The sequence below is a fragment of the Salmo trutta genome, chromosome 9, assembly GCF_901001165.1.
Source record: "Salmo trutta chromosome 9, fSalTru1.1, whole genome shotgun sequence".
NCBI lineage: Eukaryota > Metazoa > Chordata > Actinopteri > Salmoniformes > Salmonidae > Salmo > Salmo trutta.
The window spans coordinates 29,612,056-29,624,602 of record NC_042965.1 but is presented as its reverse complement, the minus strand read 5'-3'; the positions used below and the strand labels follow the sequence as shown (position 1 = coordinate 29,624,602).

The window sequence follows — 12,547 nt, the reverse complement described above, 5'->3', positions numbered from 1 at the left end:
GTCACGCAGACCATGACAGACCATGACTCACTTGTGCGGTTGATGTCTTGAGGGACTTGGAGGTCATGTGGGTCCATGAGTCCCTCCTCTAGGTCTCTGTATCTGTCTCTGTCGTCATGGTCATGGTGTCTGTGGTGGTCGTAGTGTCTGTCCCCCCTCTCCTTGTCTGCTGCCTCACGGCCACCCGCAGAACGTCTTCGCCGGCGTTTCCGTCTGTACCCACGAGGCACCGGGACACCGATGTAGATGTTCTGCTGGTCTGTGGTCAAACGGTAATGCAATTTACGTTAACATCAAAGTTGGTTACTGGGTCACCAATGCAGATGGACTAATGGCCTGTAAACAAACCGTAATGTAAAGTCACATTAACATACATGATTTAAATCAGTCATTGAGGAGAACGTACTGCAAACATGTACTACAGAAACAAAACATCCTCAAAAAGAGATTAAACTGGGCTTAATAATAGTTTAACAGTATCTAGAAAAGCCAAACAACAACCTTGACAGACTAACATAATCACTGAGTCCTACCACATCACTCATTAATCCCTGGTACACAAAGGGACATTTCCATAAGTGTTCAATCATTGAAACAAACAATGAATAAATTATGATACAGTGTTCATGTCTGTTTCTCTAATAAATAAACCATTCTCAAGTATTTAAGCCAGGGTTGAATGACAAAGAAAATGCATTCTAATCAATGATTTGCATGTAAAAGATGACTCTTCTTCTACACATTGTCTTTTCTTACATGACATACTTTGTCATGTTTTTCTGTCAGCTACTAACAGCAGGAACCATGTCAACGTTTGTGTTGTTTTACATTACTTTGATACCAACTGTACTGTCGCTTTGCAATAGGCTCCTTTTTGATTATCAATGCATGATCAAGTTCATTTTACGCAACAACTACATTAAAACACAATTAGAACATTGTTCTAAACCAATAATTGAATAATACGCTGTTTGCCGAAAGGACCCCCCAAAAATGAACCTAGCATGTGAGGCCTGAGGGGTAAGCCAGATCTACTCAGGGTTTTCTAAAGTTATCCAGCTTCAGTTAGCTTCCCATTCCGTCTCAGGCTTCATCTGTACTAGGACGGTGGATATTGCTCTTCTGCCTGCCACTAACTCTAGCAGGCTTGTAACTGCGCGTGCATGTCGCACGTGACTAGTCGACTTCCAAACTCTTCATTGAGACAATGCTGAAACATCAAGCCATGGGCAAGTTAGTGTCATATTTTCATTTGTGCCGAAATCAAAATGAAAGAAAAGCTGTCTTGAAAATTCAGCAGGCTTTTAGAAGTTCCGTCTTTACTTTATTGTAAAATACTTTTTTCCCACTTCTATCGATAAAATAATTGTATTAAGTCATACAAACGTTTTATTGTGTTTGAGGTTTCAAATAATTTTGTCATTAGTAAATGTTTAATGTGATAGTTATTTTAACATGACTATTTTTGGTAACACTTTATTTGGATAATCCATCAGTAACATTTCAACTAACTAACTACTAACCCTAAACCTAGCTCATACCCTAACCTTAACCTTTATCCTAACCCTAAATGTAACCCTTACCCTGACCATAGCCCTAACCCTAACTGTAACCTTAGCAAGCAGTTTCTTATCAACAGGATAGTATAAGTATCTACAGATGGATAATCCAGACTATCCAAATAAAGTGTTACCCTATTTTTTAACACACAAAAAAACATTTGATTAATATAAAGTGGATGATGACGCAATCTTTGCGAGAGGGAGGGAATCTGATTTGATTGGTCCTCAACTCATGGCTCAGACACTTCATTCAGCATAAATGTCATTAACCCTGAATTAACCAGCAGGGTAGATCTGAAGGATTCATTGTCATAGAAAGTTACTTGGCTAAAAGGTGATCCACTTTCGTGGTACCGGTTATCCCAAGTTGAACTCAGAGTTGACCAAAGTTACCTTTAGTCACCCCTAGCTTTAGGGGTGACTAAAGATGGCGGCACTGAGGAGGGAGCGCATCTTGCCGGTTCCTTCTCTACTTTTTTATTGCTATTTCTACTTTGTTTGCTCAGAATGTTTGTGCAATAATTTCCTACGACCGACAAACACTTCTGGGTCATGAATCGGAAGCTACATACTAACTGCATTTCTCAGCCTCCCAGATCTGGAATACTACATCCACTCCTTTTTTCCCCTCACAGCGGTCTTACCCATTGTTGCTGACCAAGATGACCGAAGGCAACGCTGGTGATGAAGAAGAGGAATGTAAGGGGGACTCCAAGCTAGGCTGAAAAGACTGGCTACACAGCCTCTTCTTCCTAGCATTCTGATGGCTAATGCTTCAATCGCAGAGGGACATCAGGGAATGCTGTGTCTTTATTTTTCAGAGACATGGCTTACAGACAATTCACTTGACTCTGCTATTCAACCAGACGGCTTTTCCATTTTCCGTATGGATTGAACGGCGGCTTCTGGTAAGAGTAGGGAGAGGGGTATGCATCCTCATCAACAAAACATCTCAAGCTCCTGGTTACCTGACCTTGAGTTTCTGATGCTAAAATATGCCGAAGGAATTCCGGTGTTGTTATCACAGTGTGTACCTACCGCCACAAGCAAACATCAAGGCAAAACTCAGCGAACTGTACAAGGACATTAGCCAGCAAGAATCCTCTCACCCGGAAGCAGTCTTTATTGTCGCAGGAGATTTTAAAACAAATTATTCCAAAGTATCACCAACATGTATCCTGTCTCATGAGAGGAAACAATGTGATGGACCATCTGTAAGAGGATATACAAACATCCGTGACAGAGGCAGAATCAATGCTGCAGGACTGTTTTGAGAATACTGATTGGAATATGTTCAAAGAGTCTACTCAGGACTCATCCATCAACATTGAGGAATATATATCATCAGTCACAGGCTTCATTAGGAAAGTGTTAATGATGTTGTAACAACAATAACAATCTGTACATACCCAAACCAAAAACCCTGGATGAATGGTGAAATCCGTACCATGCTAAGAGCCCATACTGCAGCATTCAATGTCAGCAGAACAAACCCCGATGACTCGTTGACGCGCAAAGCTTACAAGCCAAGCAGGTACGAACTCCGCAAAAAGATGATACAAACTCAAACTTGAATCGATGTTCGACAACACAGACTTCCGACGCATGTGGCAAGGACTACAGGCTATCAGGGACTACAAAGGCAGATCCAAATGTGTGGTGCCCACTGAAGGCTCCCTCCCAGACGAGCTTAACACATTTTATGCTGACTTTGAGGCAGATAATACCAAGGTATTCAGGAAGGATCTTGCTGCTCCAGGTGACCAGGTGCTTTTGCTCTCCAAGGCTGACATGAGGAAAACTCTCAAAAGATGAAATACTCACAAAGCCACCGGGCCAGATGGCATCCCTGGCCAGGTGTGTGTTGACCAGCTGGTGGGCATCTTCTCTGACATCTTCAACCTGTCCTTGTCCCAGGCTGTAGTCCTCACTTGCTTCAAGGAGACCACCATTGTCACAGTGCCCAAAACCAATGTGACATGCCCAAATGACTATCACCCATCACACTCACCACTGTCATCATGAAGTACTTCAAGAGGCTGGTCATGGACCACATCAAGGCTAGCATGCTAGCCACACTGGACCCACTCCAATTTACCTATAGGGAGGAAGTAAGTGAACTGGCATTGTGGTGCTAGGACAACAACCTCTCCCTCAATGTCAGCAAAACAGCGGAGTTGATTGATGACTTCTGGAAGTAGAGGAGGGAACAAGCCCCGATCCACATCAACGGGACTGCATTAGAGAGAGTCAGCAGTTTTAAGTTCCTGGGCGTCCCCATCATAGATAACTTGACATGGACCAACAACAACACCACTCTTGTCAAGAGGGCTCAACAGCACCTTTACACCCTAAGGCGGCTTAAGAAATTCGGCTTTCCACCCCGGGTCCTTGCCAAATACTTCTGCTGCACCATCGAGAGCATCCTGACCAGTTGCATTATGGCCTGGTACGGGAATTGCTCGGTCCATGACCGCAAGGCCCTCCAGCGTGTGGTGAAGTTCACCAAGTATTTCACTGGGACTGTGTTCCCACCCATCCAGGAAACATATTTGTAACGGGTGCCTGAGGAAGTCCCAGGGAATCATCAAGGAGCACACACACCCCAGCCACGAGCTGTTCAATCCCTTACTGTCAGGGAGACGTTATAGAAGCGTGAGGTCTTATACCAAAAGGCTCAGAGGCTGTTTCTATCTACAAACCACTAGACTGCTAAACACTTGAACTGGACTGTCCACCTGCTCTGATTCTCCGCACCTTAGCACACATGCACTCACGCAGACACACATCCACATACACACATACACGCACGCATGCACCCACTCACACACATACACACACAGTCCTGTACAGCTAACAATGGGGACACACAATTCAGTCCCATTCAAAATCCAATTTTCTCTAACCCCTAACCCTAAATTTAACCCTAACCTAACCCGTACTCTTACCCTAACCCTAACCGTAACCCTAACCCTAACCCTAACCCTAACCCAAAAACCTAACTTTAACCCTAAACCTAACTCTAGTGTCACACCCTGATCTGTTTCACCTGTCTTTGTGATTGTCTCCACCCTCCTCTAGGTGTCGCCCATCTTCCCCATTATCCCCTTTGTCTTTATACCTGTGATCTCTGTTTGTCTGTTTCCAGTTTGTTTTGTTCCTCAAACCTGACAGCGTTTTCCCCCTTGCTCCTGCCTGGTCTATATTCCTGTTTTCTAGTTTTCCTGGTTTTGTCCTTTCTGTCTGCCCTGACCCTGAGCCTGCCTGCCATCCTGTACCTTTGCCTGCCCGTGTTTTAATTAATAAACTTTTGTTACTTCGACATTGTCTGCACCTGGGGCTTACCTTCAAACTTAATACCTAGCTCCTAACCCTAACCCTAACCCTAAAGCTAACCCTAGCTCCTAACCCTAACCCTAAAGCTAACCCTAGCTCCTAACCCTAACCCTAAATCTAATTCTAACCCTAACATTAATTCTAACCTGAACCCTAAACCCACTAGAAATAGCATTTGACCTTGTGGGGACTAACAAAATGTCCCCAATTGGTCAAATTGTTGTTTGTTTACTATTCTTGTGGGGACTTCTGTTAAACAAATCCATCACAACTGCTGCTACAAGATTCTTATTTACTATTGTTAATACTGCACAATTTAAACACTTGCCCCCCAATCCCCTATACTCGTGTAAATATTGGACTATAAATTGTGGCTTCCTGTATAATACTTATGCTAAAATGTTTATTCTATTCTACTGAGCCATTTATGTTCGTATTCTTAGATTTGATTATTTATTATTGTTGTTGCGTTGTCGAGAAGGAACCCGCAAGTAAGAATTTATTTGGATGGTGTATACCATGTGTACCCTGTACATACAACTAATAAAACTTGAAAAATGAAAAGTCTGTGACATCCGCCTCAGTGCAAAGCTAAATACAGAGAAATCAATGCTGGAACAACAACATACAGCCCTGCTGAAAATACACACAGCCCTGCTGCCAAATGGATAGATAGGGGCCTGCTTAGGACATGGTGAACCAAACTGAAAGTACATGCAAACACCCACACACACAATCATTTATACACACATACACACACACACACACAAACTCATATTCACATATAAAATGGTATTCAATGCCCATCATGATCATGTTATTCTTTCATCTTTGTTATTGGCAATTATCATCACATAGGACATGATTCATTCTTCAAGATAAACAGCACATTTACACAAATGATCAGATCTAATAATGATACATTAGATACTTAAATACACTGAAATGATGAATGTCATTTCATTCAATTTTAGCCAGGATAGTCCACTCAGTAATAATTGCCACTGTTTTACACAATACTGGAATTGAAAACAAACTAACTGTAACTGTAAATCTCTCATGTCCATTCTTGTAAGCAACAGACTGTTAGACCTATTCCATCATGATAGGTCTATTGTACATTATACATCATTCATTTTTATTGTAGATGAGGACAGATTCCTGATGTACTGTGCTGTGTCTCACTTACCCTCCTCCTCATCATATCCATGGTGAATGCCCCCCATAACCCGGTCCCCCATACCCCGGTCTCCCATACCCCGGTCTCCCATACCCCGGTCTCCCATTCGCTCCTGGTCCATCCTGGAAAAAAGAAAGACAGTAAGGGGAAGAACTGTGTGTATTTAGCCCAGTTTACACAATCTTAGTTGACAACACATCGGTTTCTACAATCAATCAGAATGGTTAGAATGTATTTGTGTTCTAGAAATCATCGGAGAGGTACTCAGATCCAGAAGCATTGCGGAGAAGAAAATATTGTCAGTGAGTAGCATTTGGCCGGAGAAAAAAGTTTGGATAGCCAGGCAATATACAACGATCATGTTCACAAATTACAGGTCAGTGTGTGTACAGACTGAGTGCCGAACATTTCCCATATCTGGGAGACCCCGAGAATGTAGAGAACATGCCAAGGATTTGAGGGGCGAGACAGTTCACTTATACTGTATGCACTTAGAAGAGTGCTTGCATGGATGTGACTGACTATATAGCTACTATTGTAGTTGTGTGCGTGTGTGTGTGTCCGTGCGTGCGTGCGTGCGTGCGTGAGACCCAACTGAAGCCTGGTAAGCCCAGGAGCAGTAAGCCCTGTGCATTGACCTGCATGTGAGGCTGCTGCTGCTGAGGATCACAGATCAATGTGGAAATAATTAAATGGCAGGCCAACTCAATGGAAATGTAATAATTAAAACAGATGAGCAGAGTACTTCATGCACGTGACATTTTGACATACCACTAGATATGGGGCAATGCCATTCACAATACTTAGGCTTCTCATTTTTGTGGGTCTTACTATTCCCAGGTAACATCATAACGTGGCACACAAAGTTCATAAACAATACTGACTAAACTACACATTCATAAAGTAGCCTGAGGGCATTTCCATGTAAAAAAACCCATGAGGTTCATAGGGGCACAACACATTTGAAGTCAAATGAAAGCTAAGAGTCTATATATATATATATATTTAAATAAGAGATATTTACATTTTGTAACTATTTTTCATCCTAAACATTGCGATATGATTTCTGGTCAAACAGATGGAAAAGGGGTCTTAGAAAACATCTATCAGATAAAGTCTTAAAAGGTGTTAGAAATACATCAACACAATGTTGAAGTAAAGCCTCCTGCCAACTAATATCAGCACATATTTCGTTTTGCAGAAATTGTTTATCTTCTGTAAGTTTAAGAAATATTGCTTAGTGTCTTGCCATTCTGTTACCAAAAAAACCCATATCTTTAAGATATTTTCTAATTTCTCTCCCTCATGAGAGAGGATCATGAAAGTTCACAGAAGTAACAAGTAAAGGTAGACCTACGAATTGTTATAGTGTTTTTACTGATAACAATTTGGTTTATGATTTATTAAGTGATTCAAATGTGTCATTATGTTACCAAATCGGTAACAGAATTACTGCAACTGAATTAGCTTCAATGGGAATTCATAGTAGTCACAAACCACTGTTGGCTCAACTGCTATTGTCCTCTCTTCCACTGGCATACTTTTATGTTCAGCTAATAACTGTTGTCTCTCTCTTTCTGTCACGTGGTGGTCAAAGCAAGAATGTGAAAACAGTCTGGACAACTCCTCCCTCTCTCTCTTCTCTCTCTCCAGTTAATGTCAACACTACCAACTATTACTGACACCTTCCCATGATTCCCCTTTCTTTCCATATATTGTACTGTAACCAGCCCTCTCACGCACACAGCACCAACTGATACCGGACGTGGAAAATTTGTTGACATTTTGTCGGTCCAAATCTGAAATAATCATAGATGTCTGTTTCACAATTTTGGACAACACAGTACAGTACAGTATAGTTCAGTATAGTACAGAACAGAACAGTAAAGAAAAATCTAGCAGAGTATAGGTCAGTACAATACAGTACAGTACTGTACAGTAGAATAAGGTTTAGTACAGTAGAGCACACTAGAGTAGTGTACAGTATAATTGATTGTATTGTACTGTACTCTACTATAATGTGCTGTGCTGTGCTATACTGTACTCTACTGTGATGTCCAAACTTGTGAAACACATCAGTCTATGATTGGTACAGATTTGGTTCAGTGCGGACCAACCAAATATGGTCTTGTTTGGGGGCGGAGCCTCATTCGGGGCGGCAGGTAGCCTAGTGATTCGAGTGTTGGGCCAGTAACCAAAAGGTTGCTAGATCGAATCCCCGAGCTGACAAGGTAAAAATCTGTCGTTCTGCCCCTGTTCCTAGGCCATCATTGTAAATAAGAATCTGTTCTAAACTGACTTTCCTAGTTAAATAAAGGTTAAATAAAAATAAAAATAGAATAATAGCCAGTGTGTAGAATAATACCTCAAAATATTACATATTTCTACCTTTGTGTGCCTATTCAGGATACATCACCATGAAGAGAATGACATTCATAATTATGCATTTCTGTATAGTACAGATCAGGGACCCATAATGTCATTCTGTTACCGCAATTCTGTTACCAGGTGTTAATCCACTTCACCTACTGTAGTTCATTAACCAAAATAGATTTTTTCAAACCCAAGGTGTCATATCATAGCTGACACCGCATTATTTCCACAGACATATTTGAAGCTTGATTCAAATGAGATATTTAACAGAGTTCTTAGAAAACGTGGTCATTGTTACCAAACTTTGTACCTGCACTATTCTTTAAGTAAATGTGTTTTTGTAAATTTTTCTGTGGAAATTGTTAAAATTAGTAATTGTGCATAGAGTTGTATGTTTTGTTTAACTTTGTAATCAATGTTTTTTGTTTGACATACATTTGAAGTATAATATCTCAGCGTCATTCTGTTACTGTGGAATTGACCCTGACTACATTGACTCCACTTTAACACAAAATCATCAAGCAGGAAAAGGGTAACATTTTTTACATTTTAGTCATTTAGCAGACGCTCTTATCCAGAGCGACTTACAGTAGTGAATGCATACATTTCATACAATTTCATACATTATTTTTTTTCTGTGCTGGCCCCCCGTGGGAATCGAACCCACAACCCTGGCGTTACAAACACCATGCTCTACCAACTGAGCTACAGGGAAGGCTTAATAAAAACAATAGTTAATATCCATTTCCCTTCAAACTATACCACCTGTGTATGCCTTGCTACCAACTATGAGTCCACCCTTTGCTAATATCACTATCCAACCTACAATTACTATGAAATGGATAGCAGGCAGAGATGGAAAAAGCTTGGTTAAGGCCATAGATGGTTAAGGCCATAGATGGTTAAGGCTGTGTTGAGCTTGCGTGGCTCCTGTGTGTGGCTCTTGTTACTGCTGGCTTCCTGTGTGTGACTCTTGTTACTGCCGGCTTCCTGTGTGTGGCTCTTGTTACTGCTGGCTTCCTGTGTGTGGCTCTTGTTACTGCTGGCTTCCTGTGTGTGGCTCTTGTTACTGCTGGCTTCCTGTGTGTGGCTCTTGTTACTGCTGGCTTCCTGTGTGTGTAATTAGTCCTGTCACATCAGTGTCCTTCACACCCAGTGGGCAGGCAGAGTGGGACCTGCAGGCCATCACCGCTCTGCTCTGACAGCCTGATCGATCTGCCTGCAAAGGCACTTAAACTCAATGTGAACAGCCACAGCACACTGATACAAACAATGGTGTGTGTGTTCTCTCTCTCTCTCTCTCTCTCTCTCTCTCTCTCTCTCTCTCTCTCTCTCTCTCTCTCTCTCTCTCTCTCTCTCTCTCTCTCTCTCTCTCTCTCTCTCTCTCTCTCTCTCTCTCTCTCTCTCTCTCTCTCTCTCTCTCTCTCTCTCTCTCTCTCTCTCTCTCTCTCTCTCTCTCTACTCTCTAAACACACGTGCACTGCACTCCCCCATCTCCCCATCTCACAATCAATTGTCACATCACATCTGCCTAGCAGATTATACTGTTTCTAGCTGAAAACAACCCCTGCACCCAAAAAAGGCCAGCCCTCTGACATTTCTGTTGTATCAGGAACCGTACTGCTCATTGAGTTAAACTAAATTTAGTTTTGTACCCCAATGATGTTTATTCCCCAAGAACATTGCTTCTTAGATGAATTTCCTCAAAAACGTCAACTGCTCAAAGACTCCACTGTCATTTTTGTGCCCATATCTCTACAAGACTATTCATTGACAGGCGCCAGTTCATATATATATGCTGGGATATCCAAGCTTACAAGGTAAAACATAATTTCCAAATTAATTTCATAAACCATCAAGTTTCAACAATTGATACAGACTTTAGGAAATCATCATCTGCATTTCAGTAAGTAGTTGACAGTGTGAATTTCGGTTCTATTTGCCATCTCCAGCAGGGAGCCTTGATTCTGCAAATAGAACCAGACTAAACAAGACCTGGAGGACAGGTTAATATATGCACAAAGATGGCTTACCTGGTGTAGTTTCCTGGCCTGAAATGAGCAAATGGAGAGAGAGAGGTCTTCTGTTAATTGCAGGGATGCATCAATGAAAACATAGTCTACTGTACTAATGGAGCTCTAATGAACTACTGACAACACCAAACTGAGGAATGGGGAAGAGTTGTTCTCTCTCAGTTCACCCCCCCCCCCCCCCACCCGTTTCTCTCGCTCTCATCTTCCTAACTCTCTCTCTAACCGGACAACTAGGATTGAGGATGGGCTACAGGCTGGTTTGGGTGGTGGTGGGGTTGACTGATCAACCTTCTACAGTGATATGACTACTCTATATAAGTCCATAGAAATTCCCTCACTCACACACATACCCTTCCGCTGACCAGGGCATAACATATTTATATTGTCAGTTATACCGTTTTTTTAATTCAATTGAACCCTGTATGCCTTTTCCACCATCAATGAGGTGTACTTATTTCGAACACTAGTTGCCCCTGCCACACACAAATAAACCAACTGTTATATACCTTCTGTCTAGAGAAACTACATCATCATTGATTCTCACTGTAGTAGGCTTGCCTGATGTGACGACTCATCTTGAATTTAACTCCACTTCACTCTCTGAATCTGCCATCCTAGAAGTCGCTGTCAAAACCAAGGGTGTTGTACAAAAGAAAGTGGAATGCGAACAGAATATGAGGGGGGCCTGGATTTGTATTTGTATTTTATATTTGGAATCCCATTGTCTGAGAGAGATTTACACTGTTAGCAAAATGTCACGCCAGGGTAAGCCTACACGAAACACAGCCCTTATTTTAAGTGTTTCTAAAATCCTCTATGGGAAAACTGAATGGTCGAAAAAACGGTCGTAACCATTTCCCTGTTTAACCGCTAGATTTGATGGGTATTATGACTCATACTGTGGTACTCTATGAGGGCATTACCCAATAATTTATATGTACACTAGATGATATATATATATATATATATATATATATATATATTTGTATCCTTAAAGTATAATTTTTTGAAATTTCTAATGTTACTGTCCCTTCTACAACAACAAAATAGTTAAATACATGTAATTTTGTCCTTGAAAGATTCATTTAAATACTGTAGAATTAACTCCGATTGAGGACTGCCAGGCAGGTAGCCTGGTGGGTAGGAGCGTTGGGCCAGCACCCGAAGCTGGATCGAATCCCTGAACTGACAAGGTAAAAATCTGTCGTATCTGCCCCTGAACAAGTCAGTAAACCCACTGTTCCCCGGGTGCTGATGGGTGCCCACTGTTCCCCGGGTGCTGATGGGTGCTGACCCATAGGAAGCTGACTGCTTTAAATGGTGTAAGTCCTCAACAGCAAAGTCCATGCAAAAACGGGTTATTTCCAAGTATCTATCTCTATAGGTTTTACTGATCAAAAAAGGAAAGGATGACTGGTTTTATACCTTTTAAAATAGCCTCATATGGGTTCTTCTAATTGTTCAGATTTTTGCATCTCAGTTACCAATCACATTGTATTTTATTTATATTCCTATTGTGATTGGTCCCTGGAGCAATAGGAAGCCATTTCAAAAAGGGTCCTTGCTATCCAGGTTCCTTGGGACATTGCTTGAGAGGGTAATCCAGTAAATATTGTAAGTGAATATGTAAGATCTCAGTACTATGCTGAATATATTCACTGATGCATCTAAGGACCCTAAAACAGGGAGGACAGGTGCAGCTTATAGTGTTCCTGAGTTTAAGAGAACATTGACAAAAAGAGCAACGGATCTTTTATCTGTTTATACAATGGAGTTGTTATCTGCTCTGTCTCATGTGCAGCACTGATGAGTTTAAATGAATTTGTGTCGAAGGAGCATCCAAGATGTATTGTATGTGATTTTGCAGTGCCTGTTTAGGGTGAGACAGCTGGTGGTAATGCTAGCAGTGGCGTGTATTCATGTGTGTCATGGGAAGCCATACTTCCCCACAAAATGTACCAATATATAACTTCTATATCATAAAATAATTTATCTTTCGTCTCTCTGTGTTTCATAATTTTCCTTCAGTTTGCAAAAGGCTGAATGTATCTCACAGGAGAAAG

At 41.4% G+C, this 12,547-nt stretch overlaps 1 protein-coding gene and 1 non-coding gene across 2 annotated transcripts in view; both read right to left on the bottom strand.

The window, feature by feature from the left end:
- Positions 1-10,561, bottom strand: part of LOC115199651 (electrogenic sodium bicarbonate cotransporter 4-like) — a 42,365-nt gene extending 31,804 nt beyond the window's left edge. Inside the window, exons 1-3 of the mRNA XM_029761965.1 lie at positions 10,485-10,561; positions 6,088-6,200; positions 32-259 (exon numbers count right to left, since the gene is read on the bottom strand). Of these exons, the coding sequence (XP_029617825.1) occupies positions 32-259; positions 6,088-6,199 (340 nt within the window). The 5' untranslated portion in view covers position 6,200; positions 10,485-10,561. The remainder of the gene's footprint in view (positions 1-31; positions 260-6,087; positions 6,201-10,484) is intronic.
- Positions 9,094-9,169, bottom strand: trnat-ugu (transfer RNA threonine (anticodon UGU)). Its single transcript has one exon. It is a non-coding gene; the product is annotated as a tRNA-Thr (tRNA).
- Positions 10,562-12,547: the final 1,986 nt, after the last annotated feature.